Raw genomic sequence first — 18,159 nt, 5'->3', positions numbered from 1 at the left:
TGGACTGCATGGGTAAAGCAGAAGAGGATAGCTATCCATTCCTACCATGCTTTCATTGAATAAATTGGTATGGTCTGCTTTCTAGAATAGGGTTTCTTTGTCAGCCATTGCCCTATCTCTGATAATGACATTCTTCCGGACTTTTTACCACCTGTTCGACCTGGCATGGCCAGGTGGTTAAAGCACTCGACTCGTAATCTGAGGGTCGTGGGTTCGAATCTCCATCACAACAAACATGCTTGCCCATTTAGCCTCGGGGGCGTTATAATGTGACGGTCTATCCCATTATTAGTTGTTAAAAGAGTAGCCCAAGAGTTGGCGGTGGATGATGATGATTAGCTGCCTTCCCTACAGTCTAACATTGCTAAATTAGAGATGGCTAGCGCAGATAGCCCTCGTGTAGCTTTGCGCAAAATTAAAAAACAAACAACCCACCAACCAAGTATTCACCCTCCTGTCTTTTAATGGAGTGTGGGAGTTCTTATCACTTTCCAGTTCCAAGTGGCTGAGATGGTTGATCGTGAAGACACAATCCTGAATGGTTTTACAAAAAAAGATGGCTATAACCATTCAGTCGAGAGTAGGGCAGTGGTATTCTTCTGATAAAGATGAGATGTGGTATCCAGAGGAGTTGAGCTGTAACTTTGGTAAATAACGTGACTTCGTGATACTATTTACACAGTCACTGAAGTTGAACCGTCAAAAATGCAGATCACTCATTCGATTGGAAATCCTCATCTTACTGCCTCATGGATGTCAGTGTCCCCTGACCTTGTGTTGGATCCAGAATAAACCAATCAACAAACGTCCTCACATATGTTTTTGGATTGTCAATCTTCCTCCTTCAAAGGAAATCAATTTCTTCTGTGTGTGTTGTTGGTCATGGCGGTGGTATGTGGGATTGTTCCAGTGCTATCCTTAGCTATGCCTTGTTCTCTTTTATTACGAGAATATTATTGGTATTAGGAAGGTCCCAGCCTGTTTCACGCTTGGCGGAGTTGATAACGTGCAATAGGCATCCTTTTTTTTACCAGATGTCAAGTTCCCAGATCAGTAGTGCAGAGGTAGTCCTTATTTCATACCTGGGAATTGGAGCGGTTCTTTGGTTTGATATGAAGAAAGTATGGCCATCATCCTTTTCTCACACAGATGTCGGTACTCCACAAGGGGGTGTGGAATGTAGTTAACTTATTGAGTACAGTCCACCAAGCTGTAGTCACTCTACGTCTAGGAGAACTTCTTTCATTACCCAATTTTCTCATTGTGGGATTGACTTACAATATGTTTCCCTAGTTGGGATCTCTTTCCTACCACATTCTTTTTCATTTGGATGTGTTCCATTCTTATTTGACTTTTTACTACTACACACGTAACTGATGGAAGAAGATTATACCTGGCTCAGATGTGGTGCAGTTTCTTTCTTCAGATCTGGCTCTCTCATCTACGGTTTGTTTCTTTGTTGTTGTTGTTTTTTTTAATTTCGCGCAAAGCTACACGAGGGCTATTTGTGCTAGCCGTCCCTAATTTAGCAGAATAAGATTAGAGGGAAGACAGCTAGTCATCACCACCCACCGCCAACTCTTGGGCTACTCTTTTACCAACGAATAATGGGACTGACCGTCACATTATAACGCCTCCACGGCTGAAAGGGCGAGCATGTTTGGTGCGACAGGGATTCGAACCCGCGACCCTCGGATTAGGAGTCGAACGCCTTAATCCACCTGGCCATGCCGGGCCCTAATCTATGGCGGTATCCTTTGAATGCTTTTTCTTGTGGGGGGGGGTACCTCTGTTCTTCTCTTACACTGTGGGATTTTAGCTAATCCTGTCAGGGGAGGAAAGTACCTTATAGGGAGTTATAATTTTACTATACTGAAAATATATTTCCGATAGATACTTCCATTCTCTCACACTTCCGGCCTGTCATCCCTACACATTTCCAGTGCTCCCGTTTTCTATAATACTTCGAAGTAATAATTCAGTTGGAATATACAGAGAGAATCACGTGCATCGCTTGAGTGTACTGCACTCCTATTGGTGGAGAGGTAATGCGCGGTGATTTACATGAGAGACACACTGAAATCATTTGGTTTCGGTAAGAGAGCAAATGGCATGTAGTTCACATATAGGGGGCAGCAGTGAATGCCAATAGCTAATCTTGTGAAAGGTTTGTTTTTAAATTTCGTACAAAGCTACACACACGAGGGTTATCTGCGCTAGCTGTCCCTAATTTGCAGTCGTCACCACCCACCGCCAACTCTTGGGCTCCTTTTTTACCAACGAAAAGTGGGATTGACCGATACATTATAACTTCTTGTGAAAGGAGAGAAGTACGTATCGAAAACAAATTTTCAGTAAAGGAAAATTATAACTTTCTTGGCTGTTCAAAGTACAGTTTTCATATTTCTGTGTTACATCATTAATTTGATTTCACACTTTCTGTTTATGCAATATTCAAATGTTTTTCAATTAATTACTTAGAATAGTTTCAAAATATGTTAATTAAACATGATTCATCAATTACTTTTGCTTCAGTCTTTAAATCGACATTACCAATTTTGTGTCAGGTTTTCTACTTTCTGAATAAAATCTTAACATTATTCGCAGACAGAAAATCTCTGTATTTGACACTTGTGAAAATTCCTATATGTATGTTCTTACAGAAAATCTCTGTATTTGACACTTGTGAGAATTCCTATACGTATGTTCTTACAGAAAATCTCTGTATTTAACACTTGTGAGAATTCCTATTTGTATGTTCTTACAGAAAATCTCTGTATTTGACACTTGTGAGAATTCCTATTTGTATGTTCTTACAGAAAATCTCTGTATTTGACACTTGTGAGAATTCCAATTTGTATGTTCTTACATCTGGTTGTCTTAATTAAGTTAAGGCACTCAACTTGTAATTCGAGGGTCGCGGGTTTGAATCCCCGTCACACCAAACATGCTCGCCCTTTCAGCCGTGACGGTCAATCCCACTATTCATTAATAAAAGAGTAGCCTCAGAGCTAGCGGTGGGTGGTGATGACTAGCTACCTTCCCTCTAGTCTTAAACTGCTAAATTAGGGACGGCGAGTGCAGGTAGCCCTCGTGAAGCTTTGCGCGAACTTCAAAACAAACCAACATTATTAAATATATTTTGAAGAGTTTGAAATTCGTTATTCGGGATATTGATTCGGTTACAAGAGCTGTTACGTCTCACTTGCAGACATGTGGCCACACTGTAGTTATAGTAATATCAAAGGGTAGTTTTGAAGAAGGTAGGTCTAGTTCTCTGAAAACGCATTCGGAGACAAAGGAAAGCATGGGAACGACCTAGTAAGTTTTTTTAGGACAAAATGAAAGTAGGAAGGCCTAGTTTTAAAATATGTAAATAAACTTGGATCTGTTTCTGATCAACGCTGCAAATCATGTTTTCTAAGAAGTTATTATTTCATCCGTTGTACTTAATTGCATTATACTTAGAAATTATTTTTTTCAAACTGAGTGTGAACAGTGCCATTAGAAGCACTTTCTTCACCATGACTACTCATAAAGTATGACAACATTTGTAAGATGTCTAGAACATACGTCGTTGTTGTAAACGTACTAAATCTATCTATCTATCTATCTATATAAATTTCCGAGCACTATATTGAATTAAATGACCAGAAGGAAGTATGCTTAACTCTGTATAACTGTAGTCATACATTTTTGTACCTATAGAGAATACGGACGTAGCTAGTCCGATCGATAACTGGCTGCGCACCAGTTTGTAACTCGTCGTAATACGAACTCAGCCGTTGAAAAACCTGGAACGGTAGTGGTGAACAAACGCGTTCTTTCACATAAATGATGTTACCATGTAATTGTTAGTTATATTGTTTTTGGTGCGACAGACGAACCACTGGAGGGTCATGCGCCATTTTCTTTTATTCATTATAATATTATTCAACGTCGACTTTATCGGGGGTTTAAGCACTTTGAGGAACGACAAGCGAAAGATTAAGGGCGAAACGAAGAACTTGGACATTGCCGTCGTCTACCCGATCAATGGCACGGGCGGCTGGTTGGGTGGACAAGGTTGTCAACCGGCGGCAGAAATGGCTCTTACTGACGTCAACAATGAGCCTAACCTCTTGCATGGATACAGGCTATGGATACACTCGAGGGATAGTGAGGTAACGCATTTTGAAACCTCACACGTATAGTAGGTAAATGTGAGGATATTATATATCTTATATCGGGCTTGTTGTGTAAATGTAGATGTGAGGATATTATATATCTTATATCGGGCTTGTGTAAATGTAGATGTGAGGATATTATATATCTTATATCGGGCTTGTGTAAATGTAGATGTGAGGATATTATATATCTTATATCGGGCTTGCTGTATAAATGTAGATGTGAGGATATTATATATCTTATATCGGGCTTGCTGTATAAATGTAGATGTGAGGATATTATATATCTCATATCGGGCTTGTTGTGTAAATGTAGATGTGAGGATATTATATATCTTATATCGGGCTTGCTGTGTAAATGTAGATGTGAGGATATTATATATCTTATATCGGGCTTGTTGTGTAAATGTAGATGTGAGGATATTATATATCTTATATCGGGCTTGCTGTGTAAATGTAGATGTGAGGATATTATATATCTTATATCGGGCTTGTTGTATAAATGTAGATGTGAGGATATTATATATCTTATATCGGGCTTGCTGTGTAAATGTAGATGTGAGGATATTATATATCTTATATCGGGCTTGTTGTGTAAATGTAGATGTGAGGATATTATATATCTCATATCGGGCTTGCTGTGTAAATGTAGATGTGAGGATATTATATATCTTATATCGGGCTTGTTGTGTAAATGTAGATGTGAGGATATTATATATCTTATATCGGGCTTGTTGTGTAAATGTAGATGTGAGGATATTATATATCTTATATCGGGCTTGCTGTGTAAATGTAGATGTGAGGATATTATATATCTTATATCGGGCTTGTTGTATAAATGTAGATGTGAGGATATTATATATCTCATATCGGGCTTGTTGTGTAAATGTAGATGTGAGGATATTATATATCTTATATCGGGCTTGCTGTGTAAATGTAGATGTGAGGATATTATATATCTTATATCGGGCTTGTTGTGTAAATGTAGATGTGAGGATATTATATATCTTATATCGGGCTTGCTGTGTAAATGTAGATGTGAGGATATTATATATCTTATATCGGGCTTGTTGTATAAATGTAGATGTGAGGATATTATATATCTTATATCGGGCTTGCTGTGTAAATGTAGATGTGAGGATATTATATATCTTATATCGGGCTTGTTGTGTAAATGTAGATGTGAGGATATTATATATCTCATATCGGGCTTGCTGTGTAAATGTAGATGTGAGGATATTATATATCTTATATCGGGCTTGTTGTGTAAATGTAGATGTGAGGATATTATATATCTTATATCGGGCTTGTTGTGTAAATGTAGATGTGAGGATATTATATATCTTATATCGGGCTTGCTGTGTAAATGTAGATGTGAGGATATTATATATCTTATATCGGGCTTGCTGTGTAAATGTAGATGTGAGGATATTATATATCTTATATCGGGCTTGCTGTGTAAATGTAGATGTGAGGATATTATATATCTTATATCGGGCTTGCTGTATAAATGTAGATGTGAGGATATTATATATCTTATATCGGGCTTGTTGTATAAATGTAGATGTGAGGATATTATATATCTTATATCGGGCTTGCTGTGTAAATGTAGATGTGAGGATATTATATATCTTATATCGGGCTTGCTGTGTAAATGTAGATGTGAGGATATTATATATCTTATATCGGGCTTGCTGTATAAATGTAGATGTGAGGATATTATATATCTTATATCGGGCTTGCTGTATAAATGTAGATGTGAGGATATTATATATCTTATATCGCGCTTGCTGTATAAATGTAGATGTGAGGATATTATATATCTTATATCGGGCTTGCTGTGTAAATGTAGATGTGAGGATATTATATATCTTATATCGGGCTTGCTGTATAAATGTAGATGTGAGGATATTATATATCTTATATCGGGCTTGCTGTATAAATGTAGATGTGAGGATATTATATATCTTATAACGGGCTTGCTGTATAAATGTAGATGTGAGGATATTATATATCTGATATCGGGCTTGCTGTATAAATGTAGATGTGAGGATATTATATATCTTATATCGGGCTTGCTGTGTAAATGTAGATGTGAGGATATTATATATCTTATATCGAGCTTGCTGTGTAAATGTAGATGTGAGGATATTATATATCTTATATCGAGCTTGCTGTATAAATGTAGATGTGAGGATATTATACATCTTATATCGGGCTTGCTGTGTAAATGTAGATGTGAGGATATTATATATCTTATATCGAGCTTGCTGTATAAATGTAGATGTGAGGATATTATATATCTTATATCGGGCTTGCTGTGTAAATGTAGATGTGAGGATATTATATATCTCACATCGGGCTTGCTGTGTAAATGTAGATGTGAGGATATTATATATCTCATATCGGGCTTGCTGTGTAAATGTAGATGTGAGGATATTATATATCTTATATCGGGCTTGCTGTGTAAATGTAGATGTGAGGATATTATATATCTTATATCGGGCTTGCTGTGTAAATGTAGATGTGAGGATATTATATATCTTATATCGGGCTTGCTGTATAAATGTAGATGTGAGGATATTATATATCTTATATCGGGCTTGCTGTGTAAATGTAGATGTGAGGATATTATATATCTTATATCGGGCTTGCTGTGTAAATGTAGATGTGAGGATATTATATATCTTATATCGAGCTTGCTGTGTAAATGTAGATGTGAGGATATTATATATATTATCTCGGGCTTGCTGTGTAAATGTAGATGTGAGGATATTATATATCTTATATCGGGCTTGCTGTGTAAATGTAGATGTGAGGATATTATATATCTTACATCGGGCTTGCTGTGTAAATGTAGATGTGAGGATATTATATATCTCACATCGGGCTTGCTGTGTAAATGTAGATGTGAGGATATTATATATCTCATATCGGGCTTGCTGTATAAATGTAGATGTGAGGATATTATATATCTTATATCGGGCTTGCTGTGTAAATGTAGATGTGAGGATATTATATATCTTATATCGGGCTTGCTGTGTAAATGTAGATGTGAGGATATTATATATCTTATATCGGGCTTGCTGTATAAATGTAGATGTGAGGATATTATATATCTTATATCGGGCTTGCTGTGTAAATGTAGATGTGAGGATATTATATATCTTATATCGGGCTTGCTGTGTAAATGTAGATGTGAGGATATTATATATCTTATATCGAGCTTGCTGTGTAAATGTAGATGTGAGGATATTATATATATTATCTCGGGCTTGTTGTGTAAATGTAGATGTGAGGATATTATATATCTTATATCGGGCTTGTGTAAATGTAGATGTGAGGATATTATATATCTTATATCGGGCTTGCTGTATAAATGTAGATGTGAGGATATTATATATCTTATATCGGGCTTGCTGTATAAATGTAGATGTGAGGATATTATATATCTCATATCGGGCTTGTTGTGTAAATGTAGATGTGAGGATATTATATATCTTATATCGGGCTTGCTGTGTAAATGTAGATGTGAGGATATTATATATCTTATATCGGGCTTGTTGTGTAAATGTAGATGTGAGGATATTATATATCTTATATCGGGCTTGCTGTGTAAATGTAGATGTGAGGATATTATATATCTTATATCGGGCTTGTTGTATAAATGTAGATGTGAGGATATTATATATCTTATATCGGGCTTGCTGTGTAAATGTAGATGTGAGGATATTATATATCTTATATCGGGCTTGTTGTGTAAATGTAGATGTGAGGATATTATATATCTCATATCGGGCTTGCTGTGTAAATGTAGATGTGAGGATATTATATATCTTATATCGGGCTTGTTGTGTAAATGTAGATGTGAGGATATTATATATCTTATATCGGGCTTGTTGTGTAAATGTAGATGTGAGGATATTATATATCTTATATCGGGCTTGCTGTGTAAATGTAGATGTGAGGATATTATATATCTTATATCGGGCTTGCTGTGTAAATGTAGATGTGAGGATATTATATATCTTATATCGGGCTTGCTGTGTAAATGTAGATGTGAGGATATTATATATCTTATATCGGGCTTGCTGTATAAATGTAGATGTGAGGATATTATATATCTTATATCGGGCTTGTTGTATAAATGTAGATGTGAGGATATTATATATCTTATATCGGGCTTGCTGTGTAAATGTAGATGTGAGGATATTATATATCTTATATCGGGCTTGCTGTGTAAATGTAGATGTGAGGATATTATATATCTTATATCGGGCTTGCTGTATAAATGTAGATGTGAGGATATTATATATCTTATATCGGGCTTGCTGTATAAATGTAGATGTGAGGATATTATATATCTTATATCGCGCTTGCTGTATAAATGTAGATGTGAGGATATTATATATCTTATATCGGGCTTGCTGTGTAAATGTAGATGTGAGGATATTATATATCTTATATCGGGCTTGCTGTATAAATGTAGATGTGAGGATATTATATATCTTATATCGGGCTTGCTGTATAAATGTAGATGTGAGGATATTATATATCTTATAACGGGCTTGCTGTATAAATGTAGATGTGAGGATATTATATATCTGATATCGGGCTTGCTGTATAAATGTAGATGTGAGGATATTATATATCTTATATCGGGCTTGCTGTGTAAATGTAGATGTGAGGATATTATATATCTTATATCGAGCTTGCTGTATAAATGTAGATGTGAGGATATTATACATCTTATATCGGGCTTGCTGTGTAAATGTAGACGTGAGGATATTATATATCTTATATCGAGCTTGCTGTATAAATGTAGATGTGAGGATATTATATATCTTATATCGGGCTTGCTGTGTAAATGTAGATGTGAGGATATTATATATCTCACATCGGGCTTGCTGTGTAAATGTAGATGTGAGGATATTATATATCTCATATCGGGCTTGCTGTGTAAATGTAGATGTGAGGATATTATATATCTTATATCGGGCTTGCTGTGTAAATGTAGATGTGAGGATATTATATATCTTATATCGAGCTTGCTGTGTAAATGTAGATGTGAGGATATTATATATCTTATATCGGGCTTGTTGTGTAAATGTAGATGTGAGGATATTATATATCTTATATCGGGCTTGTTGTGTAAATGTAGATGTGAGGATATTATATATCTTATATCGGGCTTGCTGTATAAATAGTTGTGTATAGTTTGTGAAGAAGTAAAAGTAACACAAGGGCGCTCTACTAACACTGATCACTGATATATTTTTGTAACACGAGGGCGCTCTAGCAACACTGATATATTTTTGTAACACGAGGCGCTCTAGCAACAGTGATATATTTTTGTAACACGAGGCGCTCCAGCAACAGTGATATATTTTTGTAACACGAGGGCGCTCCAGCAATACTGATATATTTTTGTAACACGAGGGCGCTCCAGCAACCCTGATATATTTTTGTAACACGAGGGCGCTCCAGCAATAATGATATATTTTTGCAACACGAGGGCGCTCCAGCAACACTGATATATTTTTGCCCGCTTACCTTTTAATCAACAAAATATTTTTCCTAAATTTTATTTTTATTAAACGTCTGTAGTGATCAGGAACAAACTAATTTGTTCAATGTCGTTGTTGGATTACGTTGCATTGTTAGTACTAATACGGTTGTAGAAACCGGGTTTAAATACTCATGATGGGCAGAGCATAGATAGCCCATTGTGTAGCCTTGTGCTTAGATCCAAACAAATCAAGCCATATTACTAGCACTACACTTTGATTTGAAGTTAATAAGAAAGCTACGCAATGGTGTATCTGTGCTCTAACCACCACGGGTATCGAAACCCAGTTTCTAGCGTTCTAAATCCGCAGACATACCACTGTGCCACTGGGGGGAGGGCAATGGTAACCTGTCCACGTTACCAGTTAATAACGAATAAGCCACATACTGCAATATTATCCAGGGTTTGGGCCTAATAAGTATCATGCATGTGCCCATTCATATTTGCCAACTTGCACTATAGGAAGAACAATGTGGTTTGTGCGGTATGGCGCGCACTAAATAATTTCAGAATTTGGCCTTTTACATAATTAAAGTTTTCATGTTTAGTCAGTTAACACGATGACGTAAGACTTTCTTTTGTGTAGATACGATAGCAAGTGATATTCAAAGACAACTGTTACATCACAAATAACTGAAATATTTTCAGTTATTTAAATATTTACCGACTACAGTATAGAACGTTCAGCTGTTTGAACATTACGTGTCATGGTTAAAGTTTGTTTGTTTGTTTTTAAACGAGCAAAAGACGAACTCGCTTTGAACATAACAGTACACATTACACACAAGGATGAACCACATTGAGCTTCTGTCATTCACTTTGAGATTTCAGACATTAGAGGTTTGAGTTTACATCTTCACAAAGGACTGTCTATAGGCAATTGTCATTAATTTCGAATTAAAGGAAAAGTAGCAACCAACATCAGTCACCACCGACGCTTTAGACACTCTTGTCTGACCGACTGGGAATGAAACTACCATTCTTGTAACGCCCCCTACCACGGTGCACACCGAACTTGTTAATACAATTCACTATTGTTTTACGTCTTTGTAGGTTATTAAACGAGAAGCTGCATAGTGAGTTATTTGTGTTGTTCCCACCAAGAGTACAAAAAATCCGATTTTTGGTGTTGTAACCCCACTGACTTACTGTTGAGCCAACGAAGGGAGGGGCGATTTAAATGTTAAACATTTTTGTTTTTGCAAAGCATTAAACTCTTATTAACTACGGTATAAACGTGTTATAGTAAATACAGGCTTGTATATAAACCAAAACACCATAAGGAATGGTTTGGAAGAGATAATCCTATGTTGTTTCTGGAACATTTCATGATAAGGTCCGGGTGTTCGACAATTTTCGACTTCTATTAAAACAAACATACATATACGTAGGTTGAGAAGATATTTATAACAGTTGTATATTGACGCTGTAAGTTTACACATTTTTAAAAAGGAAATTATAACGTGTAATCAGACGAGAGAGCTTTCTGGATAAATTTTTAATGACATAATTTTACAAACATACATTTAACGAATATTGTAGTTTACATAATTATACACGGACCTTTCTCTACGTTAAAACAATTACATTTGAGAACTTTCGGACCTTATACCGGAGCCTTCAAAACAATACACTGAGTGATACAAAATCGTTTAACTGTGGAACACTTTTAAAATACGAACCTAGGCACCAGTTACAACAACAACTGACATCTGACAGTAATGTTATTAACCACTAGCTAGAGTACTTGTTACATGGATACAAATTTATGTAATTTATGAAAGGTTATCTTAGAACACGAAAAGTTTCTTCCCTTATACGCTATCGTAAAAGCTGAAAAATGCCCATAAAAACTGCAAAACTAAAAATGTGTTTCTATCTCTCCGTGGAACCAATGAACCTCCATACCAAACTTGGTGAAGATCCGTCTACAGAGGGAAGTAGTCGTAAAAAAAGCGCAAAACTTATATGTAAATCGAATGCTTCACATAATAAATACAAGGAAAATACAGTTACAGCTGTTACTTAGAGAGAAAATAATCAAGGAATCTTCCACACTTCAAGCTGCAATTACAACAAACGATATATTTTATTAGTTTGGTTTGTTTTAAATTTCCCGCAAAGCCACACGATAGCTATCTGCGCTAGCCATTTCTAATTTAGTACTGTAACACTAGAGGGAAGGAAGCTAGTCATCACCACCCACAACCAAATCTTAGGCTACTCTTTTACCAACGAATAGTGGGACTGACCGTCACTTTATAACGCACCCACAGCTGAAAGGGCGAGCATGTTTGGTGTGACGGGGATTCGAACCCACGGATTACAAGTCGAGTGCCTTAACCACCTGGCCTATTTTATTAATGGGGTCTACAGTATTTAGTAGTTGTTAACCGTTGTTTTGATTAATACCAACTCAACTGGTGGTTCACTGTCGTGTACTTGACCGTTGTTGTTTTGATTAATACTAACCGGTGGTCCACTGTCGTGTGCTTGACTGTTGTTTTGATTAATACTAACCGGTGGTCCACTGTCGTGTGCTAGGATAACAATAGCTTCCTTTTCCCCGTACGTTAGTTTCATATTTTTTAGGTCTATGATGTGGTCGTTTTCTTGAACGTGAAAAGCTATAGCTGATGTGTTTATACCACAGTTCTTAATATCTCTTTGGTGTTCTTTGAACCTTACCTGTAATATTCGATGTGTATCGTTTAATAAACTCACGTCAAGTCTTACAAATCCCTGCATCTCAGTCCTCTCACAGAGAACGTAGTTAAACCACACTAGCCCTTAAGATAAAACAAGTTATTTGTTGTGGTTTCGATGTAAAATTAAACCTTTAATTTAAGAATGTATTATTTGAATAATGAAACTTTCCTTTTTATCTTATTTTAAAATTATTATTTGATTTATGTTTATTATACTGAAGCAATCGATTTATATTCATCATAGTTGTATACGTTTATAAACTTCAGTACGAGATCTTAGCTATGGTTATCTAAACCTTAAATATAAATAACACGAGACTGGAAGTCACGTGGTATTTAGCTCGCGCAAGTGGCCGCCATTGTTAGTTGTTGAGTTTTCATAGGTCGCTAAACGAACTGACAATAGCAACGCGATCCCGCCTTACATGTTACGGCCATTTTCCATATAAACTAGACGTCTGGATAATTTTATTTGATTTTAATATATTTGTTGCGCCAAGGTAATCTAAACCTGATTTTAACTAAGACATTTGTGGAAACATTTTCCACAAAACAAACACATCTGATTTGTCATATGAAAAAAATAAATAAATAATAGGTTTTGCTCAGAGGGAAATCTTAAGATTAAAATCCGTTACTTTACCTCAATTTTTATTATCTGTCACAGAAAAATATACATCTCTAATACTGTTGTCAATGGATAACAGGTGGCGCATCATGTCGTTTTCAAGGGGAGAATAGCATGAGGCATCTTCACCTCCAAAAACTTAATGTTCTTAATTAAAATAGGTTGAATTAATTAAGAAAATTTATTATCTAAATATAATAAAATTTATTCGGATTTATTTGAGACGTTGTGGTAAAAATTCATACAAATGATTCAAATATATACGATAAAACATGGAGTCCAAAAGAAGCAACACAAAATCATTACACATTCTTCATCAATGGTACATTACATGTGGTGTAATAGATCTAAAGACAATTAATTTAGCAATGCTACTTTTCAAAGACTACCTGTATCTCTTTTTATCGAGCTATGACCGCATGATCATGTTCTCTTCTCTTTATCCACTTCTCTCCAGGATCTCATAATTAAAAGATTAAAGTGTAGGAAAAGATTTATCACAATAATCCAATTTTTATTGCAGTTTAACTCGAGTATATAACTAGTCTCATGTTATAATGAATAAATAAATAATTTATCATCACGTTAAAATCCAGTTTCAAACAGTTCACTAACATTATTATTATTCTATAATCAGAACAAATATTTTGGACGAAATTACTAATATTTTCCTCATTAGAACAGCGATTCTCAAAATAACCCTGCCATGAAGACCAAATATAAGTTACTGTAGTGGAATTTACCCGTGACTGTTTGTTTATTTTGAATTTCGCAAAAAGCTGGACAAGGGCTATCTGTCCTAGCCATGCCTAATTTAGCAGTGTAAGACTAGAGGGAAGGCAGCTAGTCATCACTACCCATCGCCAACTCTTGGGCTACTCTTTTACCAACGAACAGTGGGATTGACCGTCACATTATAACGCCCTCACGGCTGAAAGGGCGAGCATGTTTGTTGCGACGGGGATTCGAACCCGCGACCCTCAGATTACGAGTCGAACGCCTTAACTCACCTGGCCATGCTGGGCCGGAATTTACCCATGAATGTCAACATAACATAGTCAAGTTACTTAATTATGCAAAACGTTTTATCTTACATGAAAACCATATATTACCGGTGTATTTCATTAAATCACGAAAATAGTGTTTACATTTGATCTGATATATTTAACCGATGTTGACTTAAAAAAAATATGACAAGTTATGAAATTACAAATTACATAAACTTTCATGTGCAAATAAAGTTCTAAGTTTTAAATACGCCAGATTAATGGATATATACTTGAATAGTTAGAAACGTGTCACTTTTCAGCACCATTTTATTAATATGGCGTTGTCTAATCTGCATACCGTAATATATGTCCAATATTTCTTTTAAGCACCCGTCTTAATAATTGTAGTCTACCAGAATTTATAATAACAAATAAAAAGAACAAACAATTTTCATTCGATACCAAAACTTTTTTTTTTCAGAAAATGGCCGTTTATGTTTATAAGGTTTGTGAAATTACTATGTGGCATACATTATTTAGTGGCCCGGTATGGCCAGGTGGGTTAAGGCGTTCGACTCGTAATCTAAGGGTTACAGGTTAGAATCCCCGTCGCACCAAACATGCTCGCCCTTTGAACCGTGGGGGCGTTATAATGTTATGGCCAGTCCTACTACTCGTTGGTAAAAGAGTTGGCGGTGGGTGGTGATGACTAGCTGCCTTCCCTCTAGTCTTAAACTGCTAAATTAGGGACGGCTAGCACAGATAGCCCTCGTGTAGCTTTGCGCGAACTTCAAACCAAACCAACACTAAATAATCGTTACAAAATAATAAAATAACAATTCGAAGAACCCCCTAGTGGCTGAGCGGTATGTCTGCGGGCCTACAACGCTGAAAACCGGGTTTTGATACCCGTGGTGGGCAGAGCACAGATAGCCCATTGTTTAGCTTTGTGCTTAATTCAAAAACAACAACAATTCGAAGATAGTATGAATTAAAAATTGCTGATTAAAGGTTAAAAGTATTATTTTTACTTAAACTGTTATTTCTGATATGGAGGCGTACACTTGATATTTGTAAGGCGCTCTCCAATTCGAATAGGGTTAAATGGAATGACTGGAGGGTATTATAAGCAGGAAAGAGGGTTTGGTAAAATAACTTGTTTTGTTTTTGAATTTCGCACAAAGCTACTCGAGGGCTATCTGTGCTAGACGTCCCTAATTTAGCAGTGTAAGACTGAAGGGAAGGCAGCTTGTCACCACCACTCACCGCTAACTCTTAGGCTACGCTTTTATCAAAGAATAGTGGGATTTACCGTAACATTATAACGCCCCCACGGCTGAAAGGGCGAGCATGTTTGTTGCGATGGGGATTCGAACCCGCGACCCTCAGCTAACGAGTCGAACGCCTTAACACGTTTGGCCATGCCGGGACCCGGTAAAATAACTACTAACTTGATTAAGTGTTAATTTTTCAGAAATCTTATTTATGTCGCAACACATGAGAATTAGTGGAAGGATATTTTAACATTATATGGTGCTGAGGTATCCAACATGTACATGTTACATTACGTTATCATATGGAGTTTTAGTCGATGTAATATAAAGTGCCATTAGAAAATTGAAAGTTTGATAAATTTTAGTGATAAATAACTTTAATTAGTTACCAATGGTATTTTTACCACAGTTCTGAAAGTTAAGAAACAATAATATCACGACTTAACCTCTGAAATCAAAGTCACGTACTACAGTTAATTGCGATAAAGAGAGAGATAAAAAAAAACACATTAACTCAGCTACATGCATAATTTAATTAACTCAGCCACATGTATAATTCAATTAACTCAGCCACATGTATAATTTAATTAACTCAGCTACATGTATACTTTAATTAACTCAGCCACATGTATAATTTAATTAACTCAGCTACATGTATATTTTAATTAACTCAGCTACATGTATAATTTAATTAACTCAGCCACATGTATAATTTAATTAACTCAGCTACATGCATAATTTAATTAACTCAGCCACATGTATAATTTAATTAACTCAGCTACATGCATAATTTAATTAACTCAGCTACATGCATAATTTAATTAACTCAGCCACATGTATAATTTAATTAACTCAGCTACATGCATAATTTAATTAACTCAGCCACATGTATAATTTAATTAACTCAGCCACATGTATAATTTAATTAACTCAGCTACATGTATATTTTAATTAACTCAGCTACATGTATAATTTAATTAACTCAGCCACATGTATAATTTAATTAACTCAGCTACATGTATACTTTAATTAACTCAGCCACATGTATAATTTAATTAACTCAGCCACATGCATAATTTAATTAACTTAGCTACATGCATAATTTAATTAACTCAGCCACATGCATAATTTAATTAACTCAGCTACATGCATAATTTAATTAACTCAGCCACATGTATAATTTAATTAACTCAGCTACATGCATAATTTAATTAACTCAGCCACATGCATAATTTAATTTACTCAGCTACATGCATAATTTAATTAACTCAGCCACATGTATAATTTAATTAACTCAGCCACATGTATAATTTATTTTCATTTGCTTCATTATATATCTTTTAAACTTTTACCCCATAAGGTTATTCTAGCATTGTGTGGAAAAACCTATACTATTACAATTAGAATTCTTATCCATTTCTGTTAATGTGTATAACTGCACATTCAAGGCATTTTGAACATTATTAGTAAAGATAACAAGTACTACAATAAGTTATAATTTCGTGTGTACTTTTCAATGAAATAAATAACTATTTGAAATCACTCAGTAAAATTGCTACTTGTTTTCTTTTTATAGATTTTGGCATTAGATGTATGACAGTAAATTCTCAAAATCTTTTTTTCAGTTCTTGTTGTTAAATCGTTTTTGTTTTTTTTTTGTCATCTAAAACAATCCATAATATAAACATATTATTTTTGTTAACAGTGCAATCCAGGACTTGGCGCAAACGCCCTCTATGATCTTCTTTACAACTTGCCAATTAAACCGATATTGTTGTGCGGCTGCAGTATCGTCTGCTCTACTGTCGCCGAAGCTGCGAGAATGTGGAACTTGGTTGTGGTATGTTCACTGATTTATTATTGTTATTAACATGCTATTAAACTTACATTGTGTAATAGCGTTGTTGTTTGTTGTTTTTTGGGTTGTTTTTTTCAGAATATTTGTATTTTCTGTAAGTAATCTTAAAGTGTGAAGCGAGTTACCTTGAAAAGATCCATTTAAATCAAATATAAAACAATTATAGGACGAAACGACTGAATTAGAGAAGTATTTTCTTTAGGCGTACAATGTTTTTCTAAATAACACGTGAAAAAATGTCTTTGGAGTATTTGTTAAAGAATAAAAACATGGTGTAGTCTTTTCTTCGTAATATAATTTTCAACTGATCTTTTCCACAACTTGCCATTAAAAAAAAAGACTTGGTTTTGGTTCAAAATGTTTGTTATTGATTTTCTTAAGGAGAAGAATAATTGAATATAAAATTGATATAATTTTAGGTCTCCTATGGCTCCAGTTCTCCAGCCCTCTCAAACCGGAAACGTTTCCCGACATTCTTCCGAACTCATCCCTCAGCCACAATTCATAACCCGACTAGAATTAGATTATTTGAAAAGTTCAGTTGGTCTCGGATTGCTATAATTCAGGAAGCAGAGGAAGTGTTTATGTCAGTGAGTAAAACAGAATTACTTGAGTTGAAAATATACTACTAAAGAAACAAGAAGAAGAAATAATGAACGCTGCTACGTCGGGCGTTGTCCTCGATGTTTTTTGTTGTAGTTTCCATATGAAACTAAATCGACTACTTTTTTTACAGTATTTAATTGAAAACGCTTAAATAAATTCTGCCTTTTTAATTATATATATATATATATCTGCCTTTATTTAAAATGAGGAATTTTAAATGAAAATTCATGGTTAGTGCGTCAGGTCGTTCATGAAATATTCAGAAGGTTAAAATATTCCCTTTCTTCCCCCAAACTTATTTTACGTAGATCAACGCTCTGATCAACGTCCGTGGAAGTTCACTTTATATGTAGCTTGAACA

At 35.3% G+C, this 18,159-nt stretch overlaps 1 protein-coding gene across 1 annotated transcript in view; it reads left to right on the top strand.

Annotated features, from left to right (window-relative positions):
* Nucleotides 1–3,655: 3,655 nt before the first annotated feature.
* The window catches only part of LOC143245312 (gamma-aminobutyric acid type B receptor subunit 1-like), a 51,107-nt gene continuing 36,603 nt past the window's right edge, over nt 3,656–18,159 (top strand). The window contains 3 exon segments of the mRNA XM_076491509.1: nt 3,656–4,163; nt 17,040–17,174; nt 17,612–17,782. Of these exon segments, the coding sequence (XP_076347624.1) occupies nt 3,900–4,163; nt 17,040–17,174; nt 17,612–17,782 (570 nt within the window). The 5' untranslated portion in view covers nt 3,656–3,899.

The sequence above is a fragment of the Tachypleus tridentatus genome, chromosome 2, assembly GCF_004210375.1.
Source record: "Tachypleus tridentatus isolate NWPU-2018 chromosome 2, ASM421037v1, whole genome shotgun sequence".
Classification (NCBI taxonomy): domain Eukaryota; kingdom Metazoa; phylum Arthropoda; class Merostomata; order Xiphosura; family Limulidae; genus Tachypleus; species Tachypleus tridentatus.
Note: the sequence above shows the minus strand (reverse complement) of the source record. Positions and strands in the feature narration are given on the sequence as shown.